At 38.5% G+C, this 20,776-nt stretch overlaps 1 protein-coding gene across 4 annotated transcripts in view; it reads right to left on the minus strand.

Annotated features, from left to right (window-relative positions):
* Positions 1–19,894, minus strand: part of sgpp2 (sphingosine-1-phosphate phosphatase 2) — a 53,174-nt gene extending 33,280 nt beyond the window's left edge. The window contains exons 1-2 of one of the 4 annotated variants that reach the window (XM_061918863.1): positions 19,808–19,894; positions 9,539–9,706 (exon numbers count right to left, since the gene is read on the minus strand). In XM_061918863.1, the coding sequence (XP_061774847.1) occupies positions 9,539–9,547 (9 nt within the window). In that variant the 5' untranslated portion in view covers positions 9,548–9,706; positions 19,808–19,894. Of the gene's footprint in view, positions 1–9,538; positions 9,707–12,339; positions 12,496–19,374; positions 19,745–19,807 lie in introns of those variants that run through there. The other 3 variants (XM_061918861.1, XM_061918860.1, XM_061918862.1) reach the window with 3 other exon arrangements.
* Positions 19,895–20,776: the final 882 nt, after the last annotated feature.

Here is a 20,776-nt window from a genome sequence, read left to right on the forward strand (position 1 = left end):
ACACACACACACAGAGAGGGTGTGCCCTGTAACACAAATGTAATATATGGATCACCCCCAAAACCTAAGAATTTGTTCCTTATCCCATTTTTGACACTTCCTGAAAGTCTAATGAAAATATGCCAATAACTTATTGAGCTTTCCATAGCGGAAGGAAATGAACAGAGTGAACCCTCTTGTCAGTTATCCATTGTCAATTGGCCCTTTTCCACTGCGGGAACTTTTTCAGGGACTTCCCCATTTACCCGGATAAATAAAGTTCCCCCTGTGTTTCCGCCAAAAACAACACGGGTAGATTTAGTTCGGAGTTCCTCCTAGCTAGGTGGGACTTTTCAAAGTTACCCTGAACTTTTTCGAAGGAGGGCTTTGGTTTCGTACGCTGATTCGTTGAACAACGTTGGGGGCGTTCCTAAAACATATTTTTCAAACACACGACCTCCATTGCGGAGTATGCTATGACGACTTGTTTATTTCTTATTTCTCAAGTATTTTTACAAACCCAGTTTCCATATGAGTTGGGAAATTGTGTTAGATGTAAATATGAACGGAATACAATGATTTGCAAATCCTTTTCAACTCATATTCAATTGAATGCACTACAAACACAAGATATTTGATGTTTAAACTCATGTTTTTTTTATTTTTTTTGCAAATAATAATGAACTTAGAATTTCATGGCTGCAACATGTGCCAAAGTAGTTGGGAAAGGGCATGTTCACCACTGTGTTACATCACCTTTTCTTTTAACAACACTCAATAAACGTTTGGGAACTGAGGAGACTAATTGTGAAGCTTTGAAAGTGGAATTCTTTCCCATTCTTGTTTTATGTAGAGCTTCAGTCGTTCAACAGTCCGGGCTCTCTGCTGTCGTATTTTACGCTTCATAATGCACCACACATTTATGATGGGAGACAGTTCTGGACTGCAGGCGGGCCAGGAAAGTACCCGCATTCTTATTTTTACGAAGCCACGTTGTTGTAACACGCGCTGAATGTGGCTTGGCATTGTCTTGCTTAAATAAGCAGGGGCGTCAATGAAAAAGACGGCGCTTAGATGGCAGCATATGTTGTTCCAAAACCTGTATGTACCTTTCAGCATTAATGGTGCCTTCACAGATGTGTAAGTTACCCATGCCTCGGGCACTAATGCACCCCCATTCCATCACAAATGCTGGCTTTTGAACTTTGCGTCGATAACAGTCTGGATGGTTTGCTTCCCCTTTAGTCCGGATGACAGGATGTCGAATATTTCCAAAAACAATATGAAATGTGGACTCGTCAGACCACAGAAAACTTTTCCACTTTGCATCAGTCCATCTTAGATGATCTCGGGCCCGGAGAAGCCAGCGGCGTTTCTGGATGTTGTTGATAAATGGCTTTCGCTTTGCGTAGTAGAGCTTTAACTTGCACTTACAGATGTAGCAACGAACTGTATTTAGTGACCGTGGTTTTCTGAAGTGTTCCTGAGCCCATGTGGTGATATCCTTTAGAGATTGATGTCAGTTTTTGATACAGTGCCGTCTGAGGGATCAAAAGTCACGGTCATTCAATGTTGGTTACTGGCCATGCCGCATACATGGAGTGATTTCTCCAGATGCTCTGAACATTTTGATGATGATATTATGGACCGTATATGTTGAAATCCCTAAATTTCTTGCAATTGCACTTTGAGAAACGTTCTTAAACTGTTTTACTATTTGCTGACGCAGTTGTGGACAAAGGGGTGTACCTCGCCCCCTCCTTTCTTGTGAAAGACTGATCATTTTTTGGGAAGCTCTTTTTATACCCAATCATGGCACACACATGTTCCCAATTAGCCTGCACACCTATGGGATGTTCCAAATAAGTGTTTGATGAGCATTCTTCAACTTTATCAGTATTTATTGCCACCTTTTCCAACTTCTTTGTCACGTGTTGCTGGCATCAAATTCTAAAATTAAAGATTATTTGCAAAAAAAAAATGTTTATCAGTTTGAACATCAAATATGTTGTCTTTGTAGCATATTCAACTGAATATGGGTTAAAAATGATTTGCAAATCATTGCATTCTGTTTATATTTACATCTAACACAATTTCCCAACTCATATGGAAACGGGGTTTGTATTACAACAAACTTGACAACCACGAAAAATAAGAATGAAAGGAACTTTCCACTTGCAGGAACTTTTGTGGGACATCTTTGTCCTGAAGAACGCTGATCAGTGGACCTATTTTAGAATGTTTTTACTCAACTGTAGTCTTTAAACTCTATCCGCGAAGTTTAATGATGCGTACTATTTTTACAAACCTAACTTCGTTAAAGCTTCGTTAAACATATTTACAGAGGAGTATGAAGCCGGACTCGAATCAACGACCTCAGCTGCTTACTACTCTGACTTTGTTGGAAAAATGTGATAAAAGGGAGGCAGCACATGAGTGGAACAAAGGTAAATAACGTCAAATATTACCCATTTACTTTATTACATGTTGAAAAAGTAGTCAGCGACACTCCATTTGTGTAGTTATTAGCCTTAACCCGAGTGACTAGAATGCTAATGCTAACAAGCTAACGCTAAAGCCGATGTGTTCGTGTTGTTGGCGTGACATAAAAACCGACATTTATTATTGATGAAATGTTATTTTCAGCGAAATGGACCAAAAGTAATCGTTTGACCTTAGTGGATTCATAATTTACTGAGAGGACAACTTTCTGACTGTTGGACATTGCAGACAAAAGCCTGACTTTTTATGTACAATTTGGTAGACTTTATTTTATAAATCACATTGTTTTGTATATTATTGCTTTGTATTTAATTTACTTACTTTTTTGTAAAAAAAAAAAAAAAAAAACTGTGACCTAAAAGTGTCTGCTTATTTACATGGTGTCAGTGTAGAAATATAGCAAACCTCCCCTCCATACGTTATCCGCCTGATTTGTATAAACTCGCCTGAACTGTGAAATGCGGTGGAAACGCAAACCACACACTTCTACAGGAACCTAAAGTTCCTGAACTTTTGGTTGAAAGGGGCCTTTTGTCTCTGTGGTTGGCAGCGCGGACTCTAGTATAAATTATTTAGCTCACTGTTTAAAATTGTAACACTTCGTCTTTATCCCAGTTTTGACATTTCCTAAAAGTTTCATCAAAATATGGTCATAACTTTTTGAGCTATCTATGGCGAAAGAAACCTCTTGAACCCTCTTGTCAGTTATCCACTGTCTTTGTCTCTGTGGGTGGAGGCGGGGTCTCTAGTATAAATAAGTCGGATAACCCTCAAAATTGTAACACTTGTTCTTTTTTCCCTTTTCTGACATTTCCTGAAAGTTTCATTGAAATATTCCCATAACTTTTTGAGCCATGCTACTAACAGATAAACAAACACACGCCAACAATTACATTACCTCTTGGCAAAGTTTAAAATACCAACATAAAAGTAAATCTGTACTGTATACCTCTTTAAGATATGGTAGACGTCATTAAGTACATTAGCTGGTGTGTGGCCGACCGCTTTTGTCGATACTAAAAATGTAAATTCTGGAGAAAACGGCCCCGTTTTTGTCGACATGTGTTGCATTTACTTCATAACCATTGCTGGCGGGTTTATTGCAAAGATTTGCGGTTATGTCAACGTCCTTCTTCGGAAAGGACGAGTAAATGTGTAAGCGATTCCTAGTTTTGCATATGTTGACTACCGCTTATGTTGATGTGAGTCAGCCAATCTAAGAGGATGTGGGCTTAAACGGGCTCAGAGCTGAGGCAAGTGAATGAGCATCCCAATAATACTAATAGCAATCCCAATACAATGTTTGTGTGAAACAGAGCCTATTTATTTGGATCGAAGTGAAGATTCTAGTAATGGAAGTTTTATGGCTAACAACGGAGCCTACGGGGTGTAAATAAAACAGCCTACAAAACGGCGTATTCTAAAGAGACTCAAAAAGCGGCTTGAAGATGGTCTGTAAAACATAATTTAACATTTTTGACCAAAGCTCCACCATTACATGTTATGTAGACCAGGGCTTCTTAACCTTCTGGACCTCGGAGTTCAACTTATCTACTACAGTGGGGCCAGGGGCCCACTCATATATTAACACTGAATTAATGATCTTACTCTTGGTTTTAATCATATTCAATAAATATATCTAACATACTTATCGTTTACAAGCTTGTGAAATTATATGAAAGCATGTTCGAATCATAGATATTATAATTTTTCGGGCTTAGGTCAGGCTAATTAGACTAATAAATACTGATCAAATATACTGCAAAATAGGGAACTCAGAAAAACTGATGAAGAATAAATATACATACAATTACGCAGTGCTGTTAATAAATACATTTTAACTAAGTTAATAAATTCATAATATATGTTTCTTAAGCTTTCAAAAAATGTTAGTGCAAATGAAAGGACATTTCATAATTTTCGGAAGTTCATTTTGTACTTGATATTGTTTATAGGGTTAGGCGCAATAAGTGTTCAACTTCAGCTTAAACCCTTTCGCTCTGCAACATTTCATTTTCAATTTATGAATGTACAACTGTTTGTTTATTTTGCTGACCATTGACCGAAGAAGAAGAATAAACTAACTAAGTCTAACTAACTAACTAAAATACAGCTTCACCACTTGAGTCATATTTTTTGCGCTTAAGACACTTCTCTGTAACTTTAACTCCACACTTCTTTTGTTTGTTGGAGATTGTCATTACTGCCACAAGTGGTGAAAACGTGTATTACCACCTAGTACCGCTGCGGCCCATACGGACCACAGATAAGAAACAGATATATTTTCGCGGCCCTCTAGTATGCGCTAATGGCCCAACATTGGGCCGTATGGTTAAGGTCGGTTGGTTATGTTTAAAAATTACTAATGTAGACCACAAGGAAGTGTTTGAACTGTAGAAATCAGAATATAACCCATTTCAATCATGAAGGGTTTTTAATCCTGGCGCTACTCTATTGCCACGCAATTATGCCCCGGAGGGTTTAAATTCTTGCTAATGCTCATGCATGCACTTCATATGTTGCATTGCTTTGTTGTGTGTGTGTGTAAGCAAGGGTAACGTATATGAGGGAAAGTTGGCACACCAGCTCGTAATCATGGCGCCGCTATAAAAAATGTGTCTGCTTCAGTGCTTATAATAACAATATCACTAATACTTGGTTAATATTCAAGTCTTGAAATGTAAATGGGGTATTGTTGGCGCTTTTTGGATGTTTTTTTATTGGGTTTTATGGGCGGAATAGAGGACCTCCCATTGGCTTCGCTGCTGGAAGCGGACTTTTATTTACCTTCATTTACAAGTTAGAATGCGTTAAAAAAATACATCCGTCGCCACATAATGATTGTGAATGATAGGCAAAAGTACAAAAAAAGTGCAGTTCCCCTTTAAGAGTGTATAAAAAAATTTGGATTCATCCATCCATTTTCTACCACTTGTCCCTTTCCGGGGGTGCTGGAGCCTATCCCAGCCGCACATGGGCGGAAGACAGTGTATACCCTGGACAAGTCGCCACCTCATCGCAGGGCCAACACAGATAGACAGACAACATTCACACTCACATTTACACACTAGGGCCAATTTAATGTTGCCCATCAATCCATCCATTTCTACCGTTTGTCCCTTTTGGGCTATCTCAACTACTTTCGGGCGGAAGGCTGGGTACACCCTGGACAAGTCGCCACCTCATCGCAGGGCCAACAGAGATAGACAGACAACATTCACACCCACATTTACACACTAGGACCAATTTAGGTTGCCAATCAACCTATCCCCAGGTGCATGTCTTTGGAGGTGGGAGGAAACCGGAGTACCCGGATGGAGCCCACGCGTTCACAGAGAGAACATGCAAACTCCACACAGAAAGATCCCGAGCCTAGGACTACCCAGGACCTTCGTATTGTGAGACAGATGCACTAAACCCTCTTCCACCGTGCTGCCCATTTAATGTTGCCAATCAACCATACTGTATTCATATTTTGTTCAAAAAAATTGTTTTGCTTTTAATTTTAAAATGACATGTCATGTTTTATTTTAACCATTTAAATGCCCTTTTGAACTACTTGTCAGTTTTTTTTGTAATTTTGAAAAATACGCATATGGATTATTAATCTTATGTATATTTACACCTGATTTTTAACCCAGTACCCCAGCGGGAAAGTTCGGACCATTCCAAAGGCTCCTAAAAATAGATAATAGCTAATATTGTGATGATTTTTTTTTTTTTAATTTATGTGGCCTGGAATTCCCGGCGGCGCCCCTCTGTGTATGTGTGAGTGGGTGGACAGAAACAGCATAGTGCAAGGACCCCTATAAACATTACTTAGGTCTGTCGGAACAATGATGGGTTTGCTGTTAGAAGTCAGCAGTACATGGTGATGCGCCCCCAGGGATGACAATCCAAAGGGTGAACCCAAAAAGAGAGGAGAGAGAAAGCACTGGGCACTGATGAGGCCAATAAAAGACACTAGTGGGAGGAGAACACACAGCAGAGCTAGGAATGGCTAACTAGAGGGAGGGAAATTGGTGTGTTTAGCTGGCAAGCTGAAGTGAGCGTGTGTTTGTGTGTGAGTGCACGCATGTGTGTGTTCTTGTATTGCTACCCTTCTGAGACATCAGCAAGGAAAAGTACCTTCCATTTGAAGACCAAAATCATGGTTCCAATACGTAAAACCATTGCATCTAATAGGGAGCTAAATACTAGAGTATGTGAACATTGCTCCAAAGTCAGGACTTTTTGTTGATTTAATATGCATACAAAAGTAAACATTGACTATTGCAAAGGCAGCAATTTATGATAAAACAAGACGGCAGCTAAAGAAGGACTTCCCTATTCATCCCTGAAAAAATCCGTCATGTGAACAGCTGATTATATGACTTCCGGTGCTGACGTAAGACAACCCGCATCCTATATGTGACCATAGGATGAACAAATACACTACGGTACTAAGATTATTGTGGCCATTAACAGTTAGCTTCTACAGCTGGGTTGCCCAAAGTGCGGCGCAGGGACCATCTCGTTTGTCATCAGCCTTAAGCACATTACCAAAAACAAAAAAATAGTGAGTGAATTATATTTATATAGCGCTTTATCCTCAAGTGACTCAAAGCGCTTTACATAGTGAAACCCAATATCTAAGTTACAATTAAACCAGTGTGGGTGGCACTGGGAGCAGGTGGGTAAACTGTCTTGCCCAAGGACACAACGGCATTGACTAGGAAGGCGGAAGCGGGGATCGAAACGGCAACCCTCAAGTTGCTGGCACGGCCGCTCTACCAACCGAGCTATACCGCCCCAGAAATATCTCATTTGGACCCCTGGTGGTGAAATCTATCAAAATTAGGGTGGTCCCCGAAAGGAGGGATTTTTCAAATTGACTGTGACCCTGAAAAAGGGACAAGTGGGAGAAAATGGATGAATGGATGTGTGTCGGTTTTAAAAGTGCTCCCCCTCTCGTCGACATATGAAATAACAAATGTTTGTAAGACATTTTGAAGTGCTCCCCCTCTGGCCAACATATGTAATAAAAAGTGTGTGTAAGAAATTGAAATGCGCCCCCTTTTGCCAAAATGTATTTAAAAAATAAAATAAATATGTATATAGAGCTGTGGTTCTTAACCTGGGTTCGATCGAACCCTAGGGGTTCGGTGAGTTAGCCTCAGGGGTTCGGCAGAGGTCAAAACACACATGACTCATCGTGTAAATACAAACTTCTCCCTATCGGCGTATTACGGATACGGCAACGGCTGACTGATTTGCAGGTGTGTAATTTGTTGTGAGTTTATCCACTGTGTTGGCTTTGTTGTTTGAACAAGGTGATGTTCATGCACGGTTCAATTTGTGCACCAGCTTACTGCAAGGTTTGTTCTCCCGGGATGCAAATGGACTATTCCGGACAAGGCTTGCAGGTAGGAACATATTTATTAACTCGATAAATCTTGGCAGGGCATGAGGTAAACAAACACAAAATATGGCGGGGAACAAACACAAAACTGTGGCATGAAACAAACAAGACACGGCATGAATCGAGCAACATGAACTGTGGTACCGCATGGAAACAAGCAATGACGCCAGGCCTACTGACTGGCAAAGACCGGCTTAAATAAGGGTCAGGTGCATGGTCTGAACATCAGAGGCAGGTGAAAATTAGAAGTCGGCATGGTAGCCTAACAAAACAAGGCAGCGCAAAAAGGAACTAAAAGAGTCCAAAAACTAACAAAAAGATAACAAAAACATGATCCAGACCACAGATCATGACAAAATTAAGTCTTTGTGACTTAGAATATGTTCCCTATACTAAAGTGTTACCAAAAACGTATAAGTTTGTCTTGAATTTGAAAAAAACAAAAACATATTGTTTTTAACTAATGAAGGGTTCGGTGAATGCGCATATGAAACTGGTGGGGTTCGGTACCTCCAACAAGGTTAAGAACCACTGATATAGAGACATACTAAAATAATTTGAAGTAAATAATCCATCCATTTTCTACCGCTTATTCCCTTTTGGGGTGGCGGGGGGGCGCTGGCGCCTATCTCAGCTACAATCGGGCGGAAGGCAGCGTACACCCTGGACAAGTCGCCACCTCATCGCAGGGCCAACCCAGATAGACAGACAACATTCACACTCACATTCAAACACTAGGGCCAATTTAGTGTTGCCAATCAACCTATCCCCAGGTGCATGTCTTTGGAAGTGGGAGGAAGCCGGAGTACCCGGAGGGAACCCACGCAGTCACGGAGAGAACATGAAAGATCCCGAGCCTGGATTTGAACCCAGGACTGCAGGAACTTCGTATTGTGAGGTAGACGCACTAACCCCTCTGCCACCGTGAAGCCGAAGTAAATAATGAAGATTTAAAAAACAATTACAAAAAAAATAGAAAAAATACTAAGAGCTTACCTTTTTTAGTATTTGCATAGTATGTATGTATTATTAATGTTGTAAATACAAACATATCTAGAAAAGGTGGTCCTAAAGAGGTAGGCATTTTTCGGAGGGCTCATGTAGGTAAGAAATACAAGAATGTGTGCGTGTGTGTGTGTGTGTGTGTGTGTGTGCGTGTGTGTGTGTGTGTGTGTGTGTGCAGGATGAGTTCATACAAGGGCCTGGTGTAGCCAGGATGAGAAAAGAATTCTATCGTGTGCCCTTAGGGGGCCCAACAAGGGGTTCAGACACAGGGCACCCAGCAAGTGCTGCGGGGAGGGGACACATAAGGGCACAAAAACACACTGCCCGTCTAAAATGTCAATCTCTCTTTCCAGGAGCAAATCTGACATGTGTGACTCCTTTGTCTTCTAGAAGGAACAAACATAAAACAAGGTGAAGAGAATTTCCTCTCTGATGTCCTGATGTGTAAACTCTCAGTCCAGGGTCCAAGCAGTCTGGCCTTGGTGGCCCCCGGCCTTAGGATATATGTACATGCCACAGACAGGGCACTGGACGGAGGGGAGGGGAAGGATGAAAGGAGGTTGAAAGGTGAAGAGATGGACCGCAGAGAGAAGAGAGGATGCTTTGTAAAAAGGAGACGGGGGGGGACAGAAGAGCACAGTGAGGACTCACAGTCCACATGTTGACGAGGCGTCGACACAGGAAGGGGTCCAGGTTCCAGTGTATGCACGGCAGGCAGGTGATGTAAAAGACCTCGTGCCCCAGGCCGGCCGAGAGCAGGAAGAGGATGTGCAGCAGCCGGTTCCTCACCTCATACCCTGGCTTGGTGACGATGCAACCCTGTCAGGACATCACAAATAATCAACAGTGGGCCAGCCGGGTACAAAAAGGTAGCTCAAGCAGGAGCAGGATCGATCTCGCATGTCACTGTTCAGTTGGTTACCTGCAGTTCATTAAAAGCGACTCGATGCACCATCCTTCAAAAGTTGTCTGCGGCTGTAGCGGAGTGATTGGTGGAACTTAAAGGCCTACTGAAACCCACTACTACCCACCAAGCAGTCTGATAGTTTATACATCAATGATGAAATATTAACATTGCAACACATGCCAATACGGCCTTTTTAGTTTACTAAATGGCAATTTTAAATTTCCTGGGAGTTTTTTCTTGAAAACGTCGTGTGATGATGACGTGTACGCTTGACGTCACAGGCTGTTAGGAAATATGAGCGCTGCGCACACACACAGCTAAAAGTCGTCTGCTTTGACCGCATAATTACACAGTATTTTGGAGATCTGTGTTGCTGAATCTTTTGCAATTTGTTCAATTAATATTGGAGAAGTCAAAGTAGAAAGATGGAATTGGGAAGCTTTAGCCTTTAGCCACACAAACACACGGTGATTCCTTGTTGAAAATTCACGGAGGTGAAACTTTACTATGGATCCCCACCGAATGTCAACCAGCAGGTTTCGGTGAGAAAATTGTGGTAAAAAGTCGCTTCTTACCGGAGATCAGCTGAGCTTGTGCCGCCCATAAAGCTGCCGTCGACTTCCCTGAGACACTGCGCGTCAACACACCCGTGGACACACACCTCCGAATATCAGGTACTATTAAACTCGCTAAAACACTAGCAACACAATAGAAAGATAATGAATTTCCCAGAATTATCCTAGTAAATGTGTCAAAAAACATCTGAATCCGTGTTTTTTAAACTTGTTTTTTTCTTCTTTTTTTTTCAAGTCCGTCGCTATCAATATCCTCAAACACGAATCTTTCACCCTCGCTCAAATTAATGGGGAAATTGCCCTCTTCTCGGTCCGAATAGCTGTTTTTGTTGGAGACTCCCATTAAAAACAATGTGAATATGTGAGGAGCCATCAACATGTGACGTCATCGTCTGCGACTTCCGGTAGAGGCAGGGCTTTTCTCCAGTCACAAACTTTATCGTGTATGTTCTCTACTAAATCCTTTCAGCAAAAATATGGCAATATCGTGAAATGATCAAGTATGACACATAGAATAGACCTGCTATCCCCGTTTGAATAAGAAAATCTCATTTCAGTAGGCCTTTAATGTTCACATAGTTTTAATGAAAAGCTACAACGTACAGTAGAACATCGATTTACGAACGCCTCTATTTGTGTTCTTTTCCGTTTGCGAACGTTTACATGGAGCATAATATGCCGCTGTGTGGGGACCATGTGTCAGCGTATAAACCAGGGTTCGGCAACCAAAAATGTTGAAAGAGCCATATTGGACCAAAACCTAATTTGTCTGGAGCTGCAAAAAATGAAAATATATAAGTCTTATAATGAAGGCAACACATGACACAAGTGTCTATATTAGCTATAAAGTTAAAGTACCAATAATTGTCACACACACACACTAGGTGTGTTGTAATGTCTCCTCTGCATTTCACCCATCCCCTTGTTCACCCGCTGGGAGGTGAGGGTAGCACTGGGCAGCAGCGGTGGCCGCGCCCGGGAATCACTTTTGGTGATTTAACCTCCAATTCCAACCCTTGATACTGAGTGCCAAGCAGGGAGGTAATGGGTCCCATTGTTATAGACTTTGGTATGACTAGGCCAGGGAGTTGAACTCACAACCAACCAATCTCAGGGCGGACACTCTTACCACTAGGCCACTGAGTAGGTGGTAGGTAATATAATAGCCTACTATCAAAATGACTATGTGTCGCAGGCTGAAGCAAATCTTTGTTGACAGAATTTTTATATTTATTCTACACAATTTTACAACATTAGAAACCATTAGTAAGTCAGAGGTTACTCAGAAGGTGAGATAACTCCTGGAAAGTACTGGCTTATAATGGCGAAAGGTTATAGATGTGTGTGTTCAAGTTAAAGGAAAAGGGAGGTTGTCTTCTTCTAATACATTTATTACAATCTTTGGCAAGCAAGGTAATGTTTGCTGTGGTCTGGAACAACATGGCACACAAACAACTATCTGAAATGCAGCCAATATTACATACAGATAATGTGTCATGAGACATGCAAAACTAAATATATACAAAGAGGACATAAGTAGAGGAAATCAAATGAGCTCAAATATGCCTACAAATGATGGATAATGATGCTAACATGCTATAAATATATATATATATATATATATATATGTATATATATATATATATATATATATATTAGGGGTGTAAAGGTACGTGTATTTGTATCGAAACGTTGTTTCGGTACGGGGGTTTCGGTTCGGTTCGGAGGTGTACCGAACAGTACATGCTAGCAGCTAGCAGGCTAAGACAACATGTTAAAGCCAGAGCTGGAAAACCCTCCTGCCTCGTTAAGATCTCCCGTTTGGGGAGACTTTGGCTGCGCGATACAACAATGGAGGACGGAGGTTTGCTAAGATTGTTCAGCAGCAGCTTCTGACAACACGTCAAACATGTGTTGCATCTTTTCCTGCTTCCGGCCGGCTCCCATAGTGTCTCCCTTGCGCGCACAACCTTTCATTCTACCCGGCAGTGGGTCTCCACAGCTCCGGACTCCAGGGTAAATGAAGAGTCCACCTATTAGTTGCAAATCGTGGCTTTCTTGAAGTCTTGCACACAGCCAATCCAAACACCAGCCGCACTCGCGCTAAGGTCCCTCACCTTGCTCGCTCACACACTGAATGACGTCACATGCGTCACATAATAAAGGGACACAGACACACACACACACACACACACTACTCTCATAACACAGTGGTTCTCAACCTTTTTTCAGTGAAGTACCCCCTTTGAACATTTTTTTAATTTAAGTACCCCCTAGTCACAGCAAAGCATTTTTGGTTGAAAAAAAAGAGATCAAGAAGTAAAATACAGCACTTATGTCATCAGTTTCTGATTTATTAAATTGTATAACAGTACAAAATATTGCTCATTTGTAGTGGTCTTTCTTGAACTATTTGGAAAGAAAGATATACAAATAACTAAAAACATGTTGAAAAATAAACAAGTGATTCAATTATAAATAAAGATTTCTACACATAGAAGTAATCATCAACTTAAAGTGCCCTCTTTGGGGATTGTAATCGAGATCCATCTGGATTCATGAACTTAATTCTAAAAATTTCTTCACAAAAAAAAAATATTTAACATCAATATTTATGGAACATGTCTACAAAAAACGGCGGGCAGTGTTGATGAACGTGGACCCCGACTTAAACAAGTTGAAAAACATATTGGGGTGTTATCATTTAGTGGTCAATATTACGGAATATGTACTGTACTGTGCAATCTACTAATAAAAGTCTCAATCAATCAATCAAAAAAAGCACTTTATATGTAGAAAAGTTTTGTTAAGAAACCATTCTGAGCCTTAACTTATTTAGTTTTTATTTTATATGTTATATATGTATTAACCCTGGCAATGGACCCTGTGTGTATATGTATGTTATGCCATTGTTTACAAATTTATATATATATATATATATATATATATATATATATATATATTATATATATATATATATATATATATATATATATATGTATATATATATATATATATATATATATATATATATATATATATATATATATATATATAATAATGTCCTGTGATGAGGTGGCGCCTTTTTCAGGGTGTGTCCCGCCTACCGCCCGAATGCAGCTGGGATAGGCTCCAGCGACCCCCCGTGAACCCGGAAGGGACAAGTGGAAGAAAATGGATAAATGGATATATAAGAATCCATCATTGTCTACCGCTTGTCCCTTTCGGGGTCGCTGGAGCCTATCTCAGTTGCATTCGGGCAGAAGGCGGAGTACACCCTGGACAAGTCGCCACCTCATCACAGGGCCAACACAGATAGACAGACAACATTCACACTCACATTCGCACACTAGGGCCCATTTAAGAATCTGCTGCAAAAATGTGGGTCACAAGTTGTTTTAAACTAAACTCACGGGCCACCAGTTGAATACACCAAGTAATGAAAAAGAAAGGACCTAAAATGGAACCTTGAGGAACACCACTAGTATACCCTAAGGAAGTTGAACAAACGACTACTGACTGCATCTGAACTGAACAAGCCACAGCAACACCTTTGTTACATAGATCACATTACAAAATAAATAATAACTGCTAAAAAAGGAGAGCACTTAAAGAGTTGCCTTGAGGAATGCCTCAGTGATTTAAATCACAACTTTGGACCCCATTGTTCACAATAGTCCAAGTTCCCCTGTACAACAGGAGCATTCTTTGATGTCATTCCGGGGTTGGACCTGGCCCGCAGGCCGCCAGTTGAATATTCATTTTTTACACCCTGTGACTGTATTCATTGGAGTTGGTTACAGTAAGAAGTCTCTTGTACCAAATCAAAGACTTGAATGGCAAATACAGGAAGTTATGTTCTTCATCTCACAATAAATCCTACTGAAATCATTGGACACAATACCTGGACAACTCCAGCTCTAACATAAAAAAATACTATTAAAATGTGTTTATTGTTTCACTAATGCATGGATATTGAAAATGTTTGTTGACAACATAAATCAGGGAGTTACTGACAGCAGTATAATGTGTATACAGTACATTACTTTTGAATAGTAAAAATTGTTTTGCGCAAAGTGCATCACTTTCTAAAGCTACTAAAAAAATAAGCTTTTTAAAAAAAAATTACATTTAACACTAATTTATGCTTTTAATCCGACACTCGTCGACAAAAAAGCAGAAGGACAAATGTAAACGTCCAACTCAACTTGTCACTGTATAAACGGTTGCAAGCACATGCAGCAAGACAAACGGGAAAAGCCAGTCAGAGCCTGATTGACTATTCGTGATAATGTTTGCTTTTAACTTAGTTCATTTTCAAGTCTAGATTAGTATTTGAAATTATAAGGACAATATTTAGAATGTGTGTGTTTTTTAGTGCAGCTGATGTTCTAATTTAGTATATTGAAATTAATTTGTAATCAAAATTATTATCAGACTTTATTTAATATAAACATCTTTTTCCAGTGAAGATTTAATTCCAATTTAATATATTTGAGTATTTTTTTATTTAAAAAATATTAGTCGTATATTTGTTTTAATATGTTTGTGTTTGATATTATTTTGGAGATAATATCAAAAATATGTTTTTTCTAGTGTGGATGTTTCTAATTTGACATTTTTGAATATATTTAAATTTAAAATGATATCTGAGGACAGACTTAAAATGATCACTTTTTATTCCAGTGTAGATTTTATACTAATTTAAACATTTTAAATTAATTAATATTTAAGATTATTTGTATGACAACATTGAAAATGTGTTTTTAGTGTAGATTTTGTTCTAATTTAATACCTTATATATATTCAAAATTATCAGAGTATACTTAATAGGAGTGTTTTTACTCGTGTATATTTAGTTCTAAATTTATATATTTGAGTATATATTTTTAATGATTTTAATGATTATTTTTTATTTGATTTATTTGTATCTAAAATTATTCTCTAGACATTATCTAAAATTAGTTTTTTCTAGTGTAGACTTTGTTTATAATGTAATATATGTTCTTATTTAAAATGTTTGATCTCATTATTACATCATCCTCATCATCATTATTAAATATATATTTTAAATTATACCTTTTTTTCTAGTGTAGATTTTATTTTAATGTAAAACTTTTTAATTAATTTCTATTTAGAATTATTCTTGAGATGACATTGAACATGTGTTTTTATTCTAGTGTAAATGTTTTCTTAATTTAATACATATGTATTCAACATTATTATCAGACTGTATTTAATACAAGTGTTTTTTCTAGTGCATTTTTAGTTCTAATTTGATATATTTAGGTATATATATCTTAATTATTATTTGGACAATATTTAAAATGTATTTTTGTTTGAGTTTAATATATTCATATGTAAAATTATTCTGAAGACATTATTTAAAATGTCCATCCGTCCATCCATCTTCTTCTGCTTATCCGAGGTCGGGTCGCGGGGGCAGCACCCTAAGCAGGGAAGCCCAGACTTCCCTCTCCCCAGCTACTTCGTGTAGCTCTTCCCGGGGGATCCCGAGGCGTTCCCAGGCCAGCCGGGAGACATAGTCTTCCCAACGTGTCCTGGGTCTTCCCCGTGGCCTCCTACCGGTTGGACATGCCCGAAACACCTCCCTAGGGAGGCGTTCGGGTGGCATCCTGACCAGATGCCTGAACCACCTCATCTGGCTCCTCAATAAAATGTGTTAAAATTAAATATATAGTATCGTATAAAATGATTTAATTTATTTATAATCAAAATTATTAACAAACTATTTAAAATTATTGCTTTTTAGTCCAGTGTAGATTTTATTACAATTTGTTATATTTATATTTAAAACTATTATCATTATTACTATTAATTGCATGTATTCTTAAAAGGGCTGTTTGCACCCCTTAGCAATTTTTGATGACGAGCAGTTTTTTAATCAATCTAATTAGTAATTGGGAATAATAATGACACTTTGAAAAAAAAAAGTTATGTTAAACCACTAATAATAACATGTTGTGCTAGACATATTTTGTTAATATGATATATTTAAGTATATATTTTAATTATTATTTAGACAATATTTAAAATGTACTTTTTATTGTGTATTTTTGTTTTAGTTTAATATATTTATATCTAAAAATATTCTGAAGACATTATTTGGAATGTGTTAAAATCAAATATATTGTCTCATATAAAATTATTTGATTACATTTATTTATTAATCCAAATTATTAACACACTACTTAAAATTTTTGCTTTTAGTTCAGTGTAGATCTTATTATATTTATATTAAAAACTAGCAATATTATTATTACTCTTAGTTGCATTTGAAGTGTTTTCTTAAAAAGGGCTTTTTTTCACCTCTTAGCAATTTTTGATGTAGAGCAACTTTTTAATCAATATAATTAGTAATTGTGAATAATGACACTTTGAAAAAAAAAAGTTATGGTAAACTACTAATAAAAACACATCCGATGATGTTCTTCACATATTTTTTTTATTTTATATATCCATCCATCCATCCATTTACTACCGCTTATTCCCTTTGGGGTCGGGGGTAATATGATGTATTGAAGTATATATTTTAATTATTATTTAGACAAAATGTAAAATGTATTTTTTTCTTGTGTATATTTGTTTAATATATTTATATCTAAAATTATTCTAAATATATTATTTAAAATGTGTTAAAATTAACTATAAAGTCTTGTATAAAATAATCTGGTTAAATGTGTTTATTAATCAAAATTAATAACACTATTTAAAATTATTACTTTTAAGTCTAGTGTAAATATTATAACTTGTTATATTTATATTTAAAACTATTATAATTATTACTATTAGTTGTATTTGAAATGTCTTAAAATAACTTTTTGCACCCCTTAGCAATTTTTGATGATGAGCAATTTTTTATAATCAATATAATTACTAACTGCGAATAATAATGACACTTTGAAAAAAAAGTTATGTTAAACCACTAACACATCCGATGTTGTTCTTCACATATTTTTTAAATGTGATATATTTAAGTATATATTTAAATTTCCTATTTAAACAATATTTAAAATGTATTTTTTCTTGCATATTTTTGTTTGTTTAATGTTTATATCTAAAATTATTCTGAAGACATTATTTAAAATGTGTTGAAATTAAATATATAGTCTCATATAAAATTATTTTATTAAATTTAATTATTAATCAAAACTATTAACACACTATTTAAAATTATTGCTTTTTATTTCAGTGTAGATTTTATAATAATTTGTTATATTTTATTTAAAACTATTATTAGTATTAATATTAGTTGCATTTATTCTTATTAAAGGCCTACTGAAATGAGATTTTCTTATTTAAAAGGGAATAGCAGGTCCATTCTATGTGTCATACTTGATAATTTCGCGATCTTGCCATCTTTTGCTAAAAGGATTTAGTAGAGAACATCGACGATAAAGTTTGCAACTTTTCGTCGCTAATAGAAAAGCACTGCCTTTACCGGAAGTACGTGCTCGTGACGTCACAAGTTGCAGGGCTCCACACATAATCACATTGTTTTTAATGGGAGCCTCCAGCAGTAAGAGCAATTCGGACCGAGAAAGCGACAATTTCCCCATTAATTTGAGCGAGGATGAAAGATTTGTGAATTAGGATATTGATAGTGAAGGACTAGAAAAAAAAAAAAAAGTGACGCTCCGGGCGGCGGCAGTGTGAGCGTTTCAAATGTAATTAGACACATTTACTAGGATAATTCTGGAAGATCTCTTATCTGCTTATTGTTTTAATAGTGTTTTAGTGAGATTTTAAAGATTGTAAAGTCATACGTCGAGGTCGGATGGCTGCGGTGAAATCACAGTGTCTCAGAGAGAAGCCGAGGAGCCAAGCTAACAGCTGCCTTTTAAACAGCTGCTGCAGGACGACGAATAATCCAATGATTTCTCCGGTAAGAAATATATCACAATTTCCCCACCCAAAAACATGCTGGTTGACGTAGAGAAAACATGTTCGCTTGACCGCTCTGCTTCACAACAAACAAAGAAACACCGGCTGTGTCTCGGTGCTAAAGACAGCTGCCATTCACCGCTTTCCACCAACAGCATTGTTCTTTATAGTATCCATTATTAAATGAACAAATTGCAAAGGATTCAGCAACACAGATGTCCAAAATACTGTGTAATTATGCGATTAAAGCAGACGACTTTTAGCCGTGAAGGTCCTGCAGTCCTGGGTTCAAATCCAGGCTCGGAATCTTTCTGTGTGGAGTTTGCATGTTCTCTCCGTGAATGCGTGGGTTCCCTCCGGGTACTCCGGCTTCCTCCCACTTCCAAAGACATGCACCTGGGGATAGGTTGATTGGCAACACTAAATTGGCCCTAGTGTGTGAATGTGAGTGTGAATGTTGTCTGTCTATCTGTGTTGGCCCTGCGATGAGCTGGCGACTTGTCCAGGGTGTACCCCGCCTTCCGCCCGATTGTAGCTGAGATAGGCGCCAGCGCCCCCCGCGACCCCGAAAGGGAATAAGCGGTAGAAAATGGATGGATGGATGGATGGTGCAGCGCTAATATTTCCTGACAGTCCGTGACGTCACGCGTATTCAACAAGAAACTCGCGGGAAATTTAAAAATTGCAATTTAGTAAACTAAAAAAGCCGTATTGGCATGTGTTGCAATGTTAATATTTCATCATTGATATATAAACTATCAGACTTCGTGGTCGGTAGTAGTGGGTTTCTGTAGGCCTTTAAAAGGGCTGTTTGCACCCCTTATCAATTGTTGATGACGAGCAATTTATTTTATCAATATTGTGAATAATAATGACACTTTGAAAAAAAGGAAAAGTCATGTTAACCACTAATAATAACATAGCCGATGTTGTTTTTGACATGTTTTTTGAAGTTAGGTTAATTAACAATAATTTCATTTAAAACTATTTGCATTTAAAAATATGAAGATTCTATTAAAAATGATTGCAATTTTCTAATATCTAGATTTGGCTCTAGTTAGATATATGTGAAAATATTTGTCTTCAATGTCAATACATACGTTTTCTCCATATTTGTAGTTTGATTTGCTGTCCCGGTGGTCCCGAGTCTTCTGGTGAGGACCACCTGATTGGTCAATAGCCCCCCCGCGTCTGTGACGCGTTACCTCGACCAAGAAGAGTCCACATCGCCGCTGGAAGCCCGCCACCAGCTCCGAGTCATGCAGGTAAGCCAGGGCCTCCCGCATGTCAGGTGTACGCCTTTACCTGACTTCTAGAAGAAATGACACCTGACTGGAGAGCACAAAGCACCGTGCGGCACAGAGGTGTGGCTGATGCGTGTCACAGGTGCGCCCAGCTGGGCGGTGCTAAGCCGCGAAAGGGACGGAAGTGATCGATTTAAACATGTTCCCAGCGCTACGTTTGAAGTGTTGAACATAGATTAGAAAATACGTCAAGATAACGACGATAAGAAGCAGTAGTGAAGGTTTTTACCCGCACAATCTTGAAAACGCGTGGTCGTGTGTTCGACAGGTGGCTCGGCGTCCTCGTACACTTGTTTAGTGACGTCACGAAAGTGTGTGCGTGTGAGAGAGAGAGAGAGAGAGAGTAAGAATCGCTTTTGATTCCAAGTCGGTAACAAGGACATAGAAAAATAAAGTCATCCAAAAAGCAGGGTTTTATTAGAGTTAATGTAAAAGTACCAATGATTGTCACACACACACTAAGTGTGGCGAAATTATTCTCTGCACTTGACCCATCCCCATGTTCACCCCTTGGGAGATGAGGGGAGCAGTGAGCAGCAGCGGTGGCCGCGCCCGGAAATCATTTTTTGTGATTTGAAGGCCTACTGAAATGAGTTGTTCTTATTTAAACGGGGATAGCAGGTCCATTCTATGTGTCGCACTTGATCATCTCACGATATTGCCATATTTTTGCTTAAAAGATTTAGTAAAGAACATTGACGATAAAGTTTGCAACTTTTGGTCGCTAATAAAAAAAGCCTTGCCTTTACTGGAAGTAGCAGACGATGTGCGAGTGACGTCACGGGTTGTAGGGCTCCTCACATCCTCACATTGTTTACAATCATAGCCACCAGCAGCTTGAGCGATTCGGACCGAGAAAGCGACAATTTCCCCATTAATTTGAGCGAGGATGAAAGATTCGTGGATGAGGATAGTGAGAGTAAAGGACTAGGGGAAAAAAAGGCGAGGACAGTGGGAGCGATTCCGATGCTATTAGACACATTTACTAGGATAATTCTGGAAAATCCCTTATCTTCTTATTGTGTTACTAGTGTTTTAGTGAGATTATATGGTACCTGAAAGTCGGAGGGGTGTGGCCACGGGTGTGGCCACGGGTGTGGTGACCACCAGTGTCTCCGGTGGGAGGAGGTAATAGTCCGCAGCAGCTGCAGGAGGACGCAAGCTCTGCTCATAACTACGGTAAGAGCTGACTTATTAC

Source organism: Nerophis ophidion, linkage group LG13 (genome assembly GCF_033978795.1).
Source record: "Nerophis ophidion isolate RoL-2023_Sa linkage group LG13, RoL_Noph_v1.0, whole genome shotgun sequence".
Classification (NCBI taxonomy): domain Eukaryota; kingdom Metazoa; phylum Chordata; class Actinopteri; order Syngnathiformes; family Syngnathidae; genus Nerophis; species Nerophis ophidion.